Source organism: Diabrotica virgifera, chromosome 9 (genome assembly GCF_917563875.1).
Source record: "Diabrotica virgifera virgifera chromosome 9, PGI_DIABVI_V3a".
Lineage (NCBI taxonomy): Eukaryota > Metazoa > Arthropoda > Insecta > Coleoptera > Chrysomelidae > Diabrotica > Diabrotica virgifera.
Window position 1 is genome coordinate 53537974 of NC_065451.1, and position 20695 is coordinate 53558668.

General features: G+C 32.9%; 1 protein-coding gene across 1 annotated transcript in view; it reads right to left on the minus strand.

The window, feature by feature from the left end:
• LOC126892960 (ATP-binding cassette sub-family C member 4-like) overlaps positions 1–20695 on the minus strand; it is a 94520-nt gene that overhangs the window by 22582 nt on the left and 51243 nt on the right. Inside the window, exons 7-9 of the mRNA XM_050662899.1 lie at positions 15056–15470; positions 6658–6808; positions 3140–3370 (exon numbers count right to left, since the gene is read on the minus strand). Of these exons, the coding sequence (XP_050518856.1) occupies positions 3140–3370; positions 6658–6808; positions 15056–15470 (797 nt within the window). The remainder of the gene's footprint in view (positions 1–3139; positions 3371–6657; positions 6809–15055; positions 15471–20695) is intronic.

The window sequence follows — 20695 nt, forward strand, 5'->3', positions numbered from 1 at the left end:
GTGGTCAATTGTTAATCGCGGCAGCAATCTTAACTACGTAGGTATTTTGATAGCTCAACCATTATTGTTAATTTTAAGGATCAGTCTGGACTAATATGTATTTACTTCCGTAAAATTATTTGTGTTTGAATATTTTTACGCCCAATTTAATAAAATTTTAAGCATTTTTTGTTGCAATTATATATTAATTTATATTAATATTTTATTATATTTTTATTAATTAAATATTATATTAATGTTTGGCTTGAATCACCAATATCTCACAAACTAAAGCAGTTAGGAATGCTTAAGAAATTAAAAATTACCGTAAAATATCATTTCATTACAATTCCGCATAGAATACAGGATGTTCCATTTAACAAAACTCAGAAAATATTCCTTCCGAGTTTCGACCAAACCTGTATACTGCCGTGCTAGGCCCAAAGGCGGTAACTAACATTTCACAAAATGGTGGCAAAATCGATTTCAAAATTGAGTGCTAAAATTTTGGCCCGTAAGGGATTTATGGACTAGCTAATAGTTTTTATGCATGGATATATGCCCCAGTTTATTAAGGGAACCATTAATTATATTTTAAAACAAAGTTTTATATAAAAAGAGGTAGATACCGCTAAAACGTTTTATCCAAACTTTCTATAAAACTAAGCCTATTAGCGGTATGTGGTTTACAGTTGTGATTGATATGAAATAAAAAGCTTTTGTGTGTATTAGTTTATTAAATTGAAATAATTAAAGTACTATTAAATGTTATTATTTTGTTGAGCTACAATATGACAACAACAAATTGACAATATTCAGTTGTAGTTATATCTGTTTCTTTCAAGAGTCAATAAATACATATTGGTTCATTAATATTAATGTTCTATTTGTGATTCAATATAGACAATTTAATAGACCACCAAACAACATAATTTGTGTCTGGTACATATTATACAAAACCTATTTAGTATTACAATACAATGGTATTACCTCATAATTAACATTTTTTATAAAATCTTTTATGGTGCGTCTAATAATTTGGGCAGAACTGTACTTATACTAAACAGAATTCGTTCAGATTGTTATAGATGTTTAAACATCTGCTGAAGCGTTTTAAAGAATTCTTCAACTGTGAATGTGATTGTACTTGTAAACCATACTTTTGACTTTCTCAGCTATTTTTATTTTCTTTCTTAGCGACAAAGGTTTGCTATTTTACGACAGGCCTGAGTTATTTATTATAGAGGTTCAAGATTTTTATGATCGCCGACACCTACCCTAATAGTATTATGTATTGTTATATTATTGGGTATTTCACAATATTATATTTGGGAAAATACCATAATTTACAGTAATTAGGGCAAATTTTAACATTTTATTAGTTGTATTGTAGTACAAACTAGTTATATGTTATGATTAAAATATGGTGACCATTGTCTTTTAGACCGAAAAATACCTAATTATGGGATATATAAGATTTTTAAAATATACAAACAAATTTTTGGATTATTATCCAGGTACCTGACGCATTCTTAGAAAATTTATAAAGCAATAAAACCAGCATTTTTGTATAAAACTTACGTAAAGTATTCTCAAAAGATTAAATAAAGATCCCAAATCTACAATCCCGTATCTATAATAGCATTGTATAACTAGACTACTAGACATTATCTAGTTAAACAATGATATTAGCTTGTATTTAAACAAAAAAAAAATGCAATCAATGGGACTGCTAATTCTAATCCCATGTACGACCAACAAAGGGTTTAAACATACAGAAAACTGAAACAAACCTTGAAACAAAGTATGGAACAAACCTTGCGCCTGTATAGGCTGAACATAGTTTTTTTTTCACTTCTTGTAATTGCTTTACAATAAATTTTTCTCTTTCTACAATATTGTCTTCAGTGGTATCACCTCGTAGTTCACAACTCTTACTCGACTCTACTTGATTTTCTAAAAAAACATAATACCTATTTTAAGTCTCTTTTTCTAAAAATGTTTGTGGACAGCGTGTGGATATATTATTAAGTTTTTAAAACCTAATTAAAAAAAAGACATATTTTTTAAATATGAAAATCTCTTACTGCCTAATTCAAGATATAAAAAATCATCCACTTGGGGCAGATTCATATTGTTTAGGACAACATAATTTAGGTTAATTCTTGAAATATTATAAACAAAAATGAAAATACATTTCAATAGATATAATAAACTCGAAATTTTCTTACCATCCTCGCTAATTATTTCTTTTACTAACTATCTAATGCCATCCCCTCTTTGTGAACACACACACACACACAACTCTTTTAACTAACACAATAATTTATTGTAAAGTTAGGCCGAATTTACTTTGTAATACTAAGGCGATTTGGCGGTTTCTAAATGTAGGCGTAGCATTCTTGAAAGTAGATTAGCGGTAAGTGCAATATGCTAAGGTATATGGACGGCAACTGTAGCAGATACCGTCAAAATGCCATAGTATTTTATATATTTAGTATTTAGTATTTTAACTGAAAAGTGTAGATACCGCTAACAAAATTGCAATTTTATTTAAAATATAATGCTTCTACAACTCCAAAAACTTTATAAATATACACTAAATACCCTATTTTACCTAAAAATACAAAAATCTCATTTTCCATAAAAAATCAGTTCCCGCCTCTGGGCTTAGCACGGCAGTATACTAAAATTAAAAATTTAACTAAACTAATAATAATTCTTAACAACAGTAGACTATATTAAAAATCATATGAATGTAAGTAGAGTTTTTCATGTCAAACTACTACAATTCTACTATTGTGGATATTGCTATGAAATTAATAAAAAAACATCATTATCTTTTAAAATATCCTGTATAACATTACAAAACCTTATATTTTAAGAAATAAAACATCGAGGAGACTCCAAAAATGTAAAATTATATAAGGTGTCCCATTTAAAAAAACGAAGTTATAGGTAAGCCACTTCCAGTATAACCAAAAGTAGCAAATAAATGGAAACATTTTCATTAAATAGATCACTCTTCAAAACCACTTCATTCCAATTTTCATGATTCTGTTGCCTTTAGTTCTCGAGATATTTCTAATAGGCGGTTTATCTGCCTCACCCTGCCTCATCTACAGAACGTATATATGTGCCTAGTGATCTATTCACTTACCTCTTTCAACGAAAATCAGCGACAATATTACCAAGCCAATGTATATAACACATATAAAGTCCAACCAGAAACCAAAGGTCCTATTGGCCCCGAGATACATGAAAAATGCTGCGCTATGATGATTTTGGTACCTATCAAATTCAGTTTTTAGTATTTCTTCAGCTTTGAATGCTCTTATAGTAGTCAGTCCTTGAAGTGTAGCTGTTAGATGAGTAAAAATGGGACTTCGAGCTAAAAAGAGAGTATAAGAATTAAAATATGGATATACCAACTAAATATGATATTTCTTAGAAAGGCAATATTGAAGATTAGCTTGCTAAGTTGTATTCATTGTGACTTAAACTTAGCTTGCACCTCTTAATATCAGAAAAGAGGTACGAAATTACCCTATCAGTATCTCTCAAAACGATGGAGCATTTGTCTGAAGAGCCGAAATATATGTTGACCAAAGGCGCTAAGAAAACAAAATGGAATTGTACACCAGTTATTAAGCTTTGACTGAAGGGCCTGAATTATCCAAAATAAATTAAGGAACTTAAGAGATAAAGGCTGCTTTTGTTTTCATTTTATTCAGAGTTACACCACCATCTCCATATAGCTATTTCAGCATCTATGCATCCTCAGTGGAGGTATGCAGTCACAACTCTAAAACAAAATCAACAAACCCTGCCTATTTAAAGGAAAACGTCGCAAAGCAATGAATCCACCTTTTGAGACGGAAAACAGCGACATCTCTCGTAACACAAGAAAGACGAAAAGCCCCAGATGCAATTAGAATAATTGAAATAAAAAGAATAAACAATAATTTGAATCCAAGACTTTTCGTTAAGAAACTGCTTTCTGGCTGCATCCCGTATCTCCGGCTTTTACAATATATAAGCACAAGATACGACGATTATAGAAGAAAGCAAATAAAGGACACTTAGGCCACGTATTTACCTTCTTTTGGTCTAGAAAAAGGACCGAAACACAGTTTCAGGTACACAAATCTGAGTAAAGATGAAAAAGATAAAGGCAGTTCTTGTTTTCATTTGAGAGACCACCAGAGTTGGACCACCGTCTCCATATAGCTATTTCAGTATCTATGCATCCTCAGTGGAGCTATGCAGTCACAACTCTAAACCAAAATCAACAAACCCTGCCTATTTAAGGGAAAACATCCCGATGCAATGAATCCACCTTTTGAGACGCAAAACAGTGACATCTATCGTAATACGAGCAAGACGAAAAGCCCCAGATGCAAAGGTTACTACTTTTATACAATTAGAATAATTAAAATTAAAATAAGATAGTAGGTATAATTGGATAGAAAACACATTACATATTATGACGCCATTACATCCTTACGAAGAAGAAAAGATAGTAGAGGAGAAGATGTACAGAAGAAGCAAGTAAGAATATTTCATCACTGCTTAAGTCTTGATGGGGACCCTACAATTTAACCTAACCTAAGTCCCGGCGCATATTGAACCTAAGCGAGTCACAACCTGCGCCGGTGGGACGGGTGACCTGTGCAGTTATTTTTCTAGCGTGCCGCATATTAAACACAAGCTAACCCGACCGTCGCGCGTCGGCTGTCGCCGTGACGAATAGAGACGGGCAAAATAAGTGCAAACGTGTAACGGTTACTATTGATGCCGGTTCTCAGTGGTACTGAGTACAAATACTGATTACAAAATACTGATGTATCTGATCCTTGTACTGAATTGAGTAGGCAACTAAAAAACGGTAGTTCCGTACATGTAACTAGTAACGTTTTAAAAATATGTTACACGTCCCTAGTAGTCGTAGCGGTATGACTTTCGAAAACATCGAATTTGATCATAAGCGGGGTGCATAAAAAGATATCTTACACTGAGTATTCTATTTCTACATACCTTTATAATAACAAGCATAAGTTAAACACTGCATTGATTGTGATTGCAAAAACGGTTCGCATGTTTTAAATAAGATTTTTGCTGATTGTGTTTTTGCTAAAATATTAAATAACACAAAAAATACAATTCACAACCATCATTTAATTTTTAACGATAAACAAAAGTCTAATAAATATATGATGACAAGTTTAAAATTGATCGACTTTGTCGATAACAGTGTCATTAATAGATATTTTTTACCATGAATCATTTTCCAATGATTGTGTGGATTTAGAAGTACATACTAAACAATTTTTTGATCTGTATAAAGGAGATTATAATTATGACACATTATGGTACTCCTTATTTTTCAAATAATATGCTCTTGTAAACGCATAACTTTGATTTATTGGCAAAAGCCACACTAACTACAGAGCCGTGCGGTACATCTTTTCAATATGATGCAAGTCTTCGAAATGCCGCCTCTTAAGTATTACAGAAACTTAACTTTTATTTTTATTAAATGAACCTACACAAAATGAAGGACACCTTTTATTTTAAAAGCAAAACATACTTTATAGACCTGGATCAGGCAAACTGAAAATTTGTTAGTAGCTTAACGGTGTCTATTCGGACAAACTTTGATGTACAGGAACACTGGAACAGGGGAAGGTTTAATAGTGGAACAGTTTAAAAATTTGGAACGCCACATTACGAAAACGTCACATGTATTTTGTCGGACATAACAACCAATCGATTAGTTACCCTATCATTAAACTCTCATTCAAAAATCAGACTGCTATTACTAACCAACATGATTCCTGTTATTTGACATGTTCTTCCTGTTTCACTCATTAAAATGCCCAGTTAGTGATAAACACCAGTCTAATTTTTCCATGAGAGTTTAATGAAATGGTAACAAATCAATTGGAAGTTCTGTCCGACAAAATATATGGAACGTTTTTGTAGTCTGACGTTCCAAATTTTTAACCTGTTCCACAATTAAAACTTCCCCTGTTTCAGTGTTCCCGTACATCAAAGTTTGTCTGACGAGACACCGTTAAGCTATTAACAAATTTTCAGCTTGCTAATAATCAACTTTTTGTTGGTACGCGGGATCCAGGCCTAGAAATACAATGTCACAAATGATAGCGTAATCCCTTTTCTATAGGTATAAAAATTTTGTAAATATCGTTCATTTCTTAAATCTACACAACATTATCATTAAAAACCGTTAAGCATATCTGTGAATATCGCACAACCCTCAAATAAAATGTGTCATCATACCGGGCTTGTTCATGCTTAAAAATAAAATATGTAGACAAGATATAAATATATGTAATAGGTAAGCAGTTTTTGCAAGGACAATCCAATCACAATCAGTGTTGTTTATAATAATAGTAATTCCGAACGAGTCTGTTAGCTTTTCTACGTCCATCTCGAAAACAAAACCGCAACTGAGAATTGAGTTACGCGTCCCACGACACCAGAAAACTGTACGCCGATGACGACAAACGTTAGCATGCTAGACCTGGCACCGTATTCACTGATATTAGGATGCGCAGAACTCTCTACGCACCTCGACGGTGCCAGGTTGTGTTCGCTTAGGATCAATTTGCGCCGGCACTAACTCTCATACTTTTACCTCGTTCTTTTACTTACTTACTGATTCCACTCTCTTAACATCTCGACTGGTTTTTAAAAATACGATCTTCATTACATAAAACAGTATACCTATGCAGATAGTGGGTATCATGATCCAGTATGTTAAGCTACTTATTACGATAGAGATCGCACCTACCTGGAGGCCAATCTGAAAGCAGATATTATAAGATATACTAACTTCGATATTTCCGCATTGTAAATGGTTAATACAAAAATCAATTCATCCTATAAACACACCTAAGCATATTCCAAAATTTGAAATATAAATTTTCAGAATACCTCAGAACTCGATAAAAATGCAGTATTCAACAGCTTTTACATGGATGCATTGAGCTTTATTTGGAATTTTAAGGCATTTAAGGCGCTTAAAAGATAGGGCTACTAGTTTTCTAAATAGATGGTTTTGTGAATAGATGGCGTTACTTTCTATGTTATGTAAAAATTTTTATTCATTTGAAATAGTAAGGAAATGAAAATGTGAGTCTAAAATCGATTACAAAATTTTTTTATGACATATTTTATAGTATGGTACAATTGATCCAAAAGATGGCATAACCCAGACATCCAAAGTGAAAGTTATCCTCCAACACCAAATTGTTCTATATGTTCTATATCACACCATTTTGAGCGTCGGGTTTGGGGGGGAGGGGGGAGAAATCGGTAAATTCGTAGTTTTTTTACGTTTTTCGTCAATATTTCTAAAACTACATAAAATTGAAAACAAAAATGGTTCATACATAATTGTTATAAAATTAACGGTTCCAGAGTTACGGAGGGTGAAAAGTGGAGGTTTTCGATACTTTTTATATCTTTTGGGCAATTGATGATGATTTTGAATGGTGAGGTTGACGTTTCTTCAAGAGCTTATCACTAACATACCATCGGCCACTCAAATAGCAAATTTTATTTACAAAACACAATCCTGTTAAAGAAAATTTCTTTCATCGGTAATATTATAAATTGCCCAAAAAATATAAAAAGTATCGAAAACCTCAACTTTTCACCCTCCGTAACTCGGGAATCGTTGATTTTATAGCAATTATGTAACGGGCCTTTTTTGTTTTAAATTTTATGTATACCCTATTCCACAAACATACGCCTGTTTTGGATTACTTCGACAACGAATATTTTACTGTGCAAAATAAGAAGAACGAAAGTAAATTGCAAATTACATTGTTGTTTATTGGTATAATTATTAGCACCATTTACTTTCGTACTTCTTATGTTGCACAGTAAAATATTCGTTGTCGAAGTAATGTGGAATGGCCCATAAAACATTTTTGTATATAACATTGTTTACGCTAAAGCATAGTTTTAGAAATATTTACGAAAAACGTAAAAAAACTTCTAATTTACCGACTTCTCCCCCATCTCCCCATCTTTTTACTGAACAATATGTGTACTATATAGAACAATTTGGTGTTGAAGGAAAACTATACTACCTCTGTAACTTTGGAACCGTTCATTTTAGAATGATTAGGCATAGGGCCTTTTTTTATTTAAAATTTAATGTAGAACATTTTTCTATAGAAGGTTGTTCATGCTAAACCACACAGTTTTAGAAATATTGACGAAAAACGTAAAAAACTACGAATTTACCAATTTCTCCCCCCCTCCCCCCCAAACCCGACTCTCAAAATAGTGTGACTTTTTTCTGAACATTATGTGGACCATGTAGAACAATTTGGTGCTGGAGGATAACTTTCACTTTGGATGTCTGTGTTTGGGTATAGTTATACCATACTACTAATAGGAATTGAAACAACAAAATGGCTTATAATAATATTGTGTCCTTTAAGTAATAAAAATGTGGTTTTATAAAACGTTTTGTTTTATAAAAGTGTAATTATTTATTACATAATGGTCATGTAGGGAACAATTCCAATGAAATTTCCTTAGAATTCCTCTAATTATTCAATGTAGCAAATACATTTTCTTGCTTAGGTATATGTCTTATATTTCTTATTAGGTCAAGTTTGTTGCTTGTTATTTTATTTCATTGACTGTTTTTTATATTCATTTGACTGCTTTATATTGGTAAGCAGGCTAACAATAATAGCTTAGTTTAAGTAATGACTAAAATCATTTTTTTTTGTCGATCGGATAGCTCAGTGCGACTAGTGGCTGACCCACACTTCACTCCGCCGTGAGGTATGTGAGTTCAAGCCCAGCCCAGGCCATCGAAAAACAAAAAGGCTAACGCGTCAGTATAAAATTCTAAATATGATTCTGGCGCTTAGACTGGAATATGCGGGCATCTGATCGACCTATGAGGGAGCAGTACGGCAAGGGATAAGGGCTTGCGGCTAGGTGATACTCCCCCATAGATCCCTACCGAAGGGCTTTGACGCCCAAGAACGGTGTATACATACATAAAATCATCTTTTGAAGTTTACTCTTTTCCTGATGGTCTTATTTTGTTGACCATATAACTCTTTTGTAGTAAGTATATAAGTGAACATGTAAATTTTAATAGTTTTAGTTATGTAATTCTTTGATATTTTTTTGAGAATTTTGATCCTTTATAAATCTCGGGTTAATATTTATTGGCACCCTTTTGAATTTCCTAAAATTTGTACAACACCGTCAGCGTGATTTTTTGAAATGCAATTTCAGAAAAAAGGATAAAAATCTTAGTAATTAGATTTTGATTAAGCTTTTCCTTTAAATCATTCTAAAGACGGATACAGACTCTTCTTCTTTTCCTTCTATTGTCCATGTTTGGACATAGGCCTCTGTGGTCGTTCTCTTGGTCGTTTATAATTTCGTAAGGTCTCCAATGTTATATTATTGCGTTCAGTGGCGGAGCGTCCTTAGGGGCCAGAGGGGCCGGGCCGCACTAAAAAATATGTGATATAATATGTAAATTTTTAGTTACGATTCTATTATACAATACTTTATATATATAAATATGCATTAAATAATTTATTGGTTCATAAATATCGTTTTTTCTTGTGATATAAAAATAAAATATTGCACAATCACGCACCAATCACGTTTATTTATATTTGCCTTTGTTAGAGTCTAGGTTTGACATCCATATTATGTCATAATAGGATGGATACACTGGTTGATTAGTTTGCTCCTCAACTCTTGGGGTATTTTGTGGTTCTTAAGTATCCAACTAAGTTTTAGAAATCCTGTCTATGCTAGTCTTGATCTTTGAGTAATTTCCGCACTTTGGTTCTCTTTGTCAAGTCTCAAGATCTGCCTTAAAGTATGAGGATGATTAACTAATCCACGTAAATACAGTAATTGCGACCTATACGCACAAATGACATATTGTTCATTACAAGCAAGTGTTAGATCGAGTACAGCGTACAGCACACCAAACAGCATAAATTAACAACCAAGATTTGAAAATATTAATAAGAAACCTTTACTGGAAGAGACCACAAATCACAAGTTGAATGAGAACAGACGGAATAATATGTGAAAATCATGCGTGGAGTGACGCGAGGCTGTGTTTTGTCTACTCTAATTTTCGATCTCCAGTCTGAAAAAATATTTATCGAAGGTTTGCACGAAACCGAAAAAGGTATTCTACTAAACGGGTACTGGCAAAACAATATCAGATATGCAGATGACATCAGAGTATCTATTTGATGACCATCTAGAATCTAGAACACCAAAAGCACGTATTACTTACAGTCAATAACATGGACTCAATATAAATATAAAGAACACAAAGCCCATGACAATTAGAAAGAAAGAGATAACACATAGTGAAGTTTACGTCAAACAAAACCCAGAAAAAATAGTGATTCACTACAACTACCTCGGCATCATAATAATTCAGGAATGGACTAATAGCGGATAATAGCATATCCACTAAAAATCATGAAATTCAATCTAGCAGTTCTTGAGGTTTAAGTAATATAAATAGCATATTTTGAGAATTTTTTTTATACATATAAGGTAAGGTCACCAATTAAGGCCAGCTTAAGGTTTAAATATCTGTAATATTTTATTCAGGAACAGTATGGAGGAAAACTCTTGTATACATATTGCCTAACATTTTAGCTATCGAATTTCAGGATAAAATACTTACTAAATAAATAAAGAAATATAAAATTTTAACATTGAATAAATCTGGAATATTTGGCCTTATTAGGAACTGGTAGCTTAATAAGGCCAGTTTCATTTTTTACGCAAATTGAGGTGGATAATAAATTTTAAACCTAAGAATTAAAGAACAAATACAAAATTTAGTGAAAGAAACTTTTATTCATATTAAATTTGTCAATACAAGCACACATATCGCACATTTACACACGTCTAGGACAATTGGCTTTATTAGGACACTGTCTACTTTTTTATTTAACATACAAAAATAATAAAAAAGCAATATAGAGGAAAAACAGATCCAATTCCTTAAAATTAATTTACTATCGCTTTACAAAGAAAAAATAATTGACTTATATTCATTAAGTACCATTTTAGTAATTTTGTAACTTACCTAAAATTTAAAAACGAACTTCCGCACCGTAACAAACACGTGTCTAGTCTACTTGGCGCTGCTATGTGATACTACCGACTGAATGGCGTAGACGATTTTGACTGAGAAAGAGATTTACGGTGACCTCTAATATATAATATCTATATTTAAGAAAATATTTGCAATTGGCCTAATTAAGACACTGGCCTTATTTGGCGACACTACCTTAGACGAAGCAATAAAGCACAAAAATCGGCCTTACCTCCGAATAAAAAAAGGACAAGACGGATCTTAATAACTCTTTTTGCATTCTATTCGTGAATGCGCCAGGAAACTTTGTGACCCAGAGCCATGATATAATATTGAAAAACTGCATACAAAAAATGCATTCTTAAAATACATCTCAAACGGTAAATAAAAACAATTCAGAACTCGTCAATTATCGGCGGAAATGAGTTCAATTTTGTTACTCGGGCGTTTTTGGGGTTGCTGAAAACGAATATGACGTCAAAAGTGGTCTCCGGAGTACCTGTTGCCAAGGGTACCTGCTGTTTACCTCGTCATTAAAATTCATGAAAAAATTAGTCAAAAATCATTACTCCGGGCTTTTTGGGGCCGCAAACGACGAATATAACATCTGAAGCGATTTTCGGAGTACCTGGTGCCCAGAGTACCTACTGCTTAGCTCTCTTGTGGAGTTTTCGACAAAAAAATTATTAAAAAGCTAGTCAAAAATAATTACTCTGGTGTTTTTGGGGTCGCTAACGACGAATATAACATCGGAAGCAATCTCCGGAATATCTGGTGCCCAGGGTACCTATTTCTTATGGAGTATTCGGCAAATTCATTAAAGAATTAGCCAAAAATCATTACTCGGGGGGTTTTTGTGTCGCTGACGACGAATACGACATCGGAAGTGATCTACGGAGTACCTGGTACCCAGGGTACCTACTGTTTACCTCGTTTTCTGGAGTTTTCGGCAAATTCATTAAAAAATTAGTCAAACATTATCAGGGCCGGCCCTAGGGCTTTGCTCCCCGGGCAAAATAAAATTTGGCGCCCTTTCAAACAAGAATATACCTACAAATTTACTGTAAATATAAAAAATAGCAAAAAAATCAAAATTTCACTATAAACAACTATGTAAAAATATATTTATTTAAAAAATAGTACAGTAGTTATTATGTATAACTGATCCAACATATGACGTAGCATAAGGAAGTTCAAACGACGAAGGAGCGACATAAAAGATAAAGATAAATGCACATTATCAACAAGCAGAAAAAAATGTGCATAATGTTGTACAATCCAAAAAAGTTGTTGATTGTGCGCAAGATATAGCTGTATCACCAAGGACTAATTTGAGGGAGTGGCATCCATATGGCATAAAAAAAGTAAGACGATATTCTTTGCAAATACGAGTTTGTACAGCTTTATTTTTTCCATTCATGTTAGAGCCACTGTAGTATCCTTGGCCTTAAAATAATCTAAATTCAATTAAAAATCATTGATTAATTTTTTTATTACTTATCTCATATGAGTAGGACTATGACTCGATACTTAGAACCAAACCATGGGAAGCAATGGAAGCATCGAAGTTCCAAGAATATTAATAAGAGCAGTAAAAGCAGTCTACAAGAATAACAAAGTAGCTATAAAAATGGATAATAGGATATGCAGTCCATTTAAGACAACAATACAGTGAAAACTGCATAAATCCTTATTAATATGCAGGGTGTTTTTAAATAAGTGCGACAAACTTTAAGGGCTACATAAAAAAATAATGACAGTTTCTATAAACGTATGTCCGCAAATGATTGGTTTCCGAGATACGGGCTGTTGAAATTTTTCTTACAAACTAACGATTTATTTAGTGCTCTAAAACCGGTTGAGATATGCAAATGAAATTTGATAGGTTTTGAGAGATAATTATTGCGCATTTTTTTGACATAAAATTAAGAATTTTGTATCTACCATTGTCGCGAATACGGGTAATGGTCTGAATTAAAAAAAAAAGTACGTCACTGAGATATTTCAAATAAAAAATCATTTTGGAATTCCTCGTTCAATTTTTGTGATACAACAATCTATCTTTCCTTTTTTCATGCGACGCACCGTTTTTATGCAAAAATAAAACATTTTAACCTTACAAAGTATTCGAAATAAGTTTCTATTCATATGAAAAAGAACTAGTCATTTCTAATTGATTCATACCCAGTTTATTGGCAGAAAAAAATTGTTAAAAGAAGAAAGAGATCACTTTTCAATGAAAGAATAGGTAAATTTATTTACGGATGAGAATAATAATGTTAAAAAATTACAAATCACTTCAAATGTTCAAAATTCCCGTCGTTTACCTCCTGGCAATGTACAATTTAATATTATGTTTCCTCCCATAAATTTTATATTTTTTATTACGTGGATACTTACTTACCGAAATTTATATAACGTAAAAACAAAAAAAACATCTAATTAATACCACAATGCCACAAATTCCCAATATCTAACAAATCTTTGTTTTATTTCACTTTAATTATTACACACCCACGGACACACGCCACTTTTGTTGACACAAAGTGTACAGAACAGAAAAACAAAATTATCTAACCTTAACCATTGAGGCGTATAATAACATAACATCCCCGAAATAATATACAAAAGCGCCAGTATTACAACATCCCTGACTATTCATAAATTTGATCTTTGTCAATTTTTTTTAAGTATAAGTGATAAGTACGTGACAAAAATGTCCTTCTAACAACTGCATAAACTTTTTAGATCGTAAAAAACATTTTAGTTTGCATTAATATTGTATGGGTGATAAAAATCCTTAAGTTGAATTATTGTGATTAGAGAATTCTTTTTTTTTGTCTATTAATCTTTTTTTGAGTTATTGATTCTGATTATAGGTGACAATAGTTTTCTTATTAGTAAAATTATAATCTTATATCAAAGTTATAAAAAAAGATTTTATTTTTATATCGGCATTCAAAAACCCCTAAGTAATGAATTTAAAAAAAAATTTTAATGAATTTGCCAAAAACTCCCAAAAACGAGGTAAACAGTAGGTACCCTGGGTACCAAGTACTCCGTAGAGAACTTCCGATGTCATATTCGTCGTCAGCGACCCAAAAACACCGAGTAATGATTTTTGCCTAATTTTTTAATGAATTTGCCGAAAACTCCATAAGAAGTAGGGAGGTACCCTGGGCACCAGGTACACCGGAGATCACTTCCGATGTCATATTCGTCGTCAGAGACCCCAAAAACCACTAAGTAATAAATTTTAACAAATGTTTTAATGAATTTGCCAAAAACTCCCGAAAAACGAGGTAAACAGTAGGTACCCTGTGTACCAAGTACTCCGTAGAGCACTTCCGATGTCATATTCGTCGTCAGCGACCCAAAAACACCGAGTAATGATTTTTGGCTAATTTTTTAATGAATTTGCCGAAAACTCCATAAGAAGTAGGTAGGTTTTATGGGCACCAGGTATTCCGGAGATCGCTTCCGATGTCATATTCGTCGTTAGCGACCCCAAAAACACCCGAATAATTATTTTTGACTAATTTTTTAATAATTATTTTGCCGAAAACTCCACAAGACGAGGTAAACAGTAGGTACCCTGTGCACCAGGTACTCCGGAAATCACTTTTGAAGTCATATTCGTTTTCAGGGACCCAAAAACCCCCCGAGTAACAAAATAGAACTCATTTCCGCCGATAATTGACGAGTTGTGAATTTTTTTTTATCGACTGTTTGAGATGCGGTTTAAGAATGCATTTTTTATGCAGTTTTTCAATATTATATCATGTCTCCGGCTCACAAAGTTTCCTAGCGCATTCACGAATCGAATGCAAAATGAATTATTAAGATCCATCTTGTCCGTTTTTTTTCTCGGAGGTTCAGTGCTTTATTGCTTCATCTAATACACATAATTCATATTTCTATACTTACTTGAAGAGTATCCATGAAAGTCATTGGCAAAACTTCATCTAAAGCACCAATGTCTTTGGAAAACCTATTAAGAATTCTTCCAGAAGGGTTTATATTGAAGAACCTCATTGGACTGTAAACTATGTTCTCAAACATCATATTGTGAATTTTTGTGGATGCTGTTATAGCCCATGCGTAAAACGAAGACGACCTGATATTCATAATAAGTACCATGATAATGTTTAGAGCAATGAAGTAGAATGCAGTGTATTCACTTACAAAAACTGGGGTAAGCCACCAATTAGCGAAACCTGTATTGTCAATTGATTGAGGAGAAGGAGTGGTAAACTCTAACAGTGCAGTATAATTTCCTATAAGTCTAGTGTCTATTGTGGATGATATGTTTTGTGAAGATTTCCATTGTTGAATATTGACCCTGTAAAGGAATAAGAATAAGAAAAAGACTAAGTTTTCACTCTAATGGCATATAAAACAACATAATGCTATTCCACATCCCACCAGACTGAAAACAATGGGAACCTTCTCTGGTTCTGGACCTTCTTGGATCAGAAAGAGCAGCATATGTGCCTTCTGATGAGGGACTAATAAGTTTCGAAACCGGTAGAGGTGATTGCTGCACTCTCTGATTGGACTAGAATATGGTGCGTCTGTATTTTCGTTTTGTAACGAAATTGAAAATGGTTATTCATTTTTGAATAAGAATAAATATTTAAATAAATTAGTATTTTCGATAGACTCATCACTAGAGCTCGGGAAATATGCACTTAAAAAACCCTAAAATATGCATGCAAATATGCACAAAAAACGGTTGAAATATGCTCTAAAATATGCTTTTATGCATTTATTGCATATAAATAGAAAACGCAGTAATCCTTGTTTTGAAGGTATTTAAATATTTATTTTATGCCAATGGCCTTAGTTGTGGAGGCATTTAAACTACATAAAAAATATTTATTTTATTCTAGTCACAAAAAATATTTATTGAAATTTCTATTATCTACATCATTATATTCATTTTTTATTCTTTATATTTATTGTCATCATTCTTTATTATATTATTATTACAATTAAAACTATACATTATTAAATGTTTTTCTAAATTTTCTACATAAAAACTGAGCCGTCTATCTGATAATAATTGTTTATACACGAAAAAACTTCTTTATACTTCACATGAAGTTAAAGAAACAAACTTTAAATTAGTGCATAATTGAGTGTTCTACCTATACAATTAAATTATTTTCACATTTCTCCATCTTAATAATATATTATCTATTTGAATTATTTTTGAGATTCCTCATTTTTCTTTAAAACCGTGCAGAATTTTTGATGCCCTTTGTTGTTCCCCAAGGTTTAAATTTTCATTTAGTAAATTAATAATTTCAATACTTTGGTCTAATGAAAGGTTTCGCTATTCTAATTTAGTAATTGGTTCAGCAATATTTACAAAATTGGTTTAGATATGTGTCAAATTACTTTTTAATAAAGTTTTTTTTTTAAATATCCACTCATTTTTTTTTTGTAGAAGCTGAGTTATCTACATCGAATCTACAAATGACGACTCCAATTCCCTCAAAATTATCGGTTATGAAATTTACAGAATTTAACCATGTTCCCCATCTAGTTATCACAGGTTCAGATGGTAAAGGCACATTAGGTAAACGATCTTTATAATATAAAGATGTACAAATACATATTATGTACACCTGTACTCGCAGAGTACTTCTGTCCTTACAGTTTCTGCTACTCTATTTAAAGCGTGTGCTAAATGGTAGGGGAGCAAAGTATGCAAAATTTGCAGTCACTCGAGCGTTATGGGGACCTATTGGGTTGTAATTATTAGGTCCTAAAACCAAAAAAGGGTCCCCCTTAACGATCTTCCCTGTGTTAAGAGCCAATATATGGTAGAGGCACATCTGCAGGGTACCAGGTTTCTCCCCATATGATAATCTCACGCGCTCGAGTAACTGCAAAAATCCCCGCTTGGGCTCCCCTGCCAAAACAAGTAATTTTGAAAAAAAAAAAACATTTTTAATTGTTGTCCAACTTTGGTCATATGGCGCAGCATCACAAAATAACAAAATTTTTTCTCTAGCAAAATGTGATTGCATATTGTAGAGTCTCCTTCGTCTCTTTATTCGTTGTCTCCTTGCCGTATTAATTGTAAATGGCGGAGATTAAGAATGTTACCAGAAAGTGGTTCCACAGGATTTTTCAGATTTATTGTTTAGAAAATTTTTTCTGTTGTTTGAGGTAAAAAAAAGTCTGAAAATTTGCAATTTCAATAAATGCATATGCACTTATAAAATTTATCCAAAATATGCAAATATGCACTTAATATGCATTTTGCATATTTCCCGAGCTCTACTCGTCACAATCAATAAAGAATCAATTAAAAAATAGTACTATTTTTTAAGAAACTAATGTCAGGTGTTAGTGTCAGGTCGACACTTTGATTGATATTAACAGCATTTGACGCTACGCTGGCCTCAGATGATTGTTGAAGGACAACAAAAAGGATGGAAGTTAACAGGGGTACCATTTACACTTAATCGTGGCAAAATCGGACAGGTGTTGTCGAAGGTTGGTGTTGTCGAAATATCTTGGACCAATAAGCCCCCTGTCTTCCTTATTAAAGACGTACTGGTTGAAATACCGATACACCAAGGCCAAAAAGGTGTACAGATCAGAAGTATCAATAGAAAGAGTACTTTATTATGTACCTACTTGTAGTACGTTCTGGAAAACATGGTGATACTGGAGCCTCTCTTGACGTGGAGAGAGCGGTATACAGCCGGTGCAAGAGGAAAATGTCACATGGAGAATCGGAAGAAACGATGAGATTAATGCATTGAGTGAAGGGCATATTATAATATTTGTTAAAAGTCAAAGACTGTCATGATTAAAAACATGTCCAGAGAAAAGAAAATACAAAAACCACAAAGAAGTATTTCAATGGAAGCCAATAGGAAGATGAGAAAAACAAAGTCCCAGAAAGAAATGGCTGGATGACGTGGAAGCCGGCCTGCAAATTACACTACTCCAAGAAATTAACGCACCCCCTTAAGGCCTGGCGCAAATTGAACCTAAGCGAGACACAACCTGCACCGGCTAACTGCGTAGACAGTTTTGCGCATCCTACTATCAGTGCATCCGTTCACAGGTCTCGCTTGGGAACGTTGGGAACGTTTGTCATCGGCGTACAGTTTTCTTGGGTCGTGGGACGCGTGACTCACCGCCAGTTGTTTATTTTTACTTGTTTTTGTTTGCGAGATGACTTATCTGAAATGAATACGGATGGCAGTGGCGGCTTGTCCTATGAGGCAGGTGAGGCAGTGCCTCACCAGTATATCAATCGACTATTTACCTTATTTCAAGAGTTGAAAGCTGAAAATGTGAAAATACAACCTAGTACACAGCAGGTGGATTTAGAAGAAGTCATCGATGAACTTAACGACAGAAATAGACGCAAGAAAAATTTGGTCATCTTTGGAGTTCCAGATCACAGTCAACAGGGTGAAGTCGCTAATGATAAGCTGGAGGTTAATAAAATTATTAATCTCTTAGATCCGCAATTTGATATTTCAAATCTGAGGCTATTTAGGGTTGGTCGATTTTCTGATGGAAGAACTCGACCGATCAAAGTAGTTTTACGCGATGAAAATCAAGTATTAAAATTAACTCGCAATTCAAAAGTTCTTAGGAATGGAAATTATAAAAATGTTTCTGTTGCGAGTGATCGCACTCCGCGTCAAATTACACATTATAAAAAATTAAAAGAGGAACTTAATGTAAAAAATTCGGACGGCCAACAAAACTTCCGAATAAAGTATATTAATGGTGTGCCAAGAATAGTCCAAAATTTAAACTGAACAATCCCAACAGCTTTTCAACTTGTAAAGAAGATTTATTATGCTACTATCAAAATGTGCGTGGATTGAACAGTAAATTGAAGACTTTTTTGGCTGCTGTTAGTGTTTCTGAATTTGATATAATTGCTATAAGTGAAACTTGGTTAAATGAGGAAGTATCCAGTAATGAATTATTTACTGATGATTACGATGTACATCGAAAAGATCGTAAATTTGATTTAGTGGATAAAACAAAAGGCGGTGGCATTTTGCTTGCAATAAAAAATTTTATAAAGTCCGAGGTAATGGATACTTCACCATTTGATCTTCAGTTTCCATTAATTGATATGTTGGTTATTAAATGCAGCATAAGGTATATCGTTTCTTATGTAATGGTATTATATATTCCTGATAAGTTAAGTTTATTAGATTTTGAATTTTTCTTTGAATCTTTAGAGCAACTTGATTATTTGAATGATAATTTTGTGATTATTTTGGGAGATTTTAATGCGCCTAAATTTATTGAGAATGACATATCGGATAGAAAAACTGCAGCAATTTTAAATTTATTTAATACTAATAACTTGGATCAATATAATAATATAAAAAATACACTTGAACGAATACTTGATTTGATAGCATCCAATATAAAATGTACTGTGTCTCACGATGATTTGCCTCTTGTAGCTGAGGATGATCATCATCCGGCTCTACTAATAAATTTTAACAACATATTTTCTAAAGAAGTAACGTTTATTCCAAATTCACTTGATAAAGCTTATAATTTTAGGAATGCAGATTTTGTTAACTTATATTCAAGTATCCTACAGAGTGATTGGAGTTTTATCGAATGCTGCTGGACTAGAGGGAGATTGTATTTAAGCAATACGTAGGTATTTTTAATTTTTTTTAAAATTTTCTTATTCATTTTTTTGTGGAATTTATGGCTTTGGTGAGAACCAATTAGAAATAGGCATTTTTAACATAACAAATAAATACAAATGTTATAAAATAAAAATTTGTTTCAGATTCGTGTTTAAATTCGTATTGTTAGATAAAATCTAACGCGCAACTGCTTACGTGACAGAAGATCGCGCGACTGTTCCCGGGTTAAAAATATGTCATATTTGATGTCTCGAACTTCCTAAACCTGTTGTCCGATTTAAGTGATTCTTTAAATATGTTACAACCCTATTATTTAACAATATCGCTATAATAATATTGTTGCTAGACAGGTAAACTGGCATTGTGTACCGGGTGTACCAATCAAACTGTGTTTTGTTTTCAAAGTTCACCACACCCTGTGGAATATTCTAGCATTTATAAAATCCTGAAATTAAAATCCAACTATAGCTTTAGATTTTCTTAACATTCTGGTTTTGATTTAACATTTGATTAACATTTGATTCAATCGCTTATTTTGGATAATAAGAAATTTAGGTATTTTGACAACTAGCATGTTTTTCATCAATATAGGGTGTGCAATAAACTTTAAGGAGTAATTCTGCATGAAAAGGAAATGACAGTTTGCTTTATAAACGCCTGGCTGTAAATGCTTCGTTGAAATTTATGGGGTGTTGAAATTTTTCTTACAAACGGACGATTTATTTATAGCTCTAAAACCGGTTAAAATATGCAAATGAAATTTGGTGAGTTTTAAGAGGTAGTTATTTTTTTTTATGTGTAATTAAGAATTTAATATCCATTGGGTGCATACGGGGAATATGACCCCCATACGCGCCAATCGCAAATATCTTTCTTATAATCTTTAGCGCCCTTCAGGGCGTCG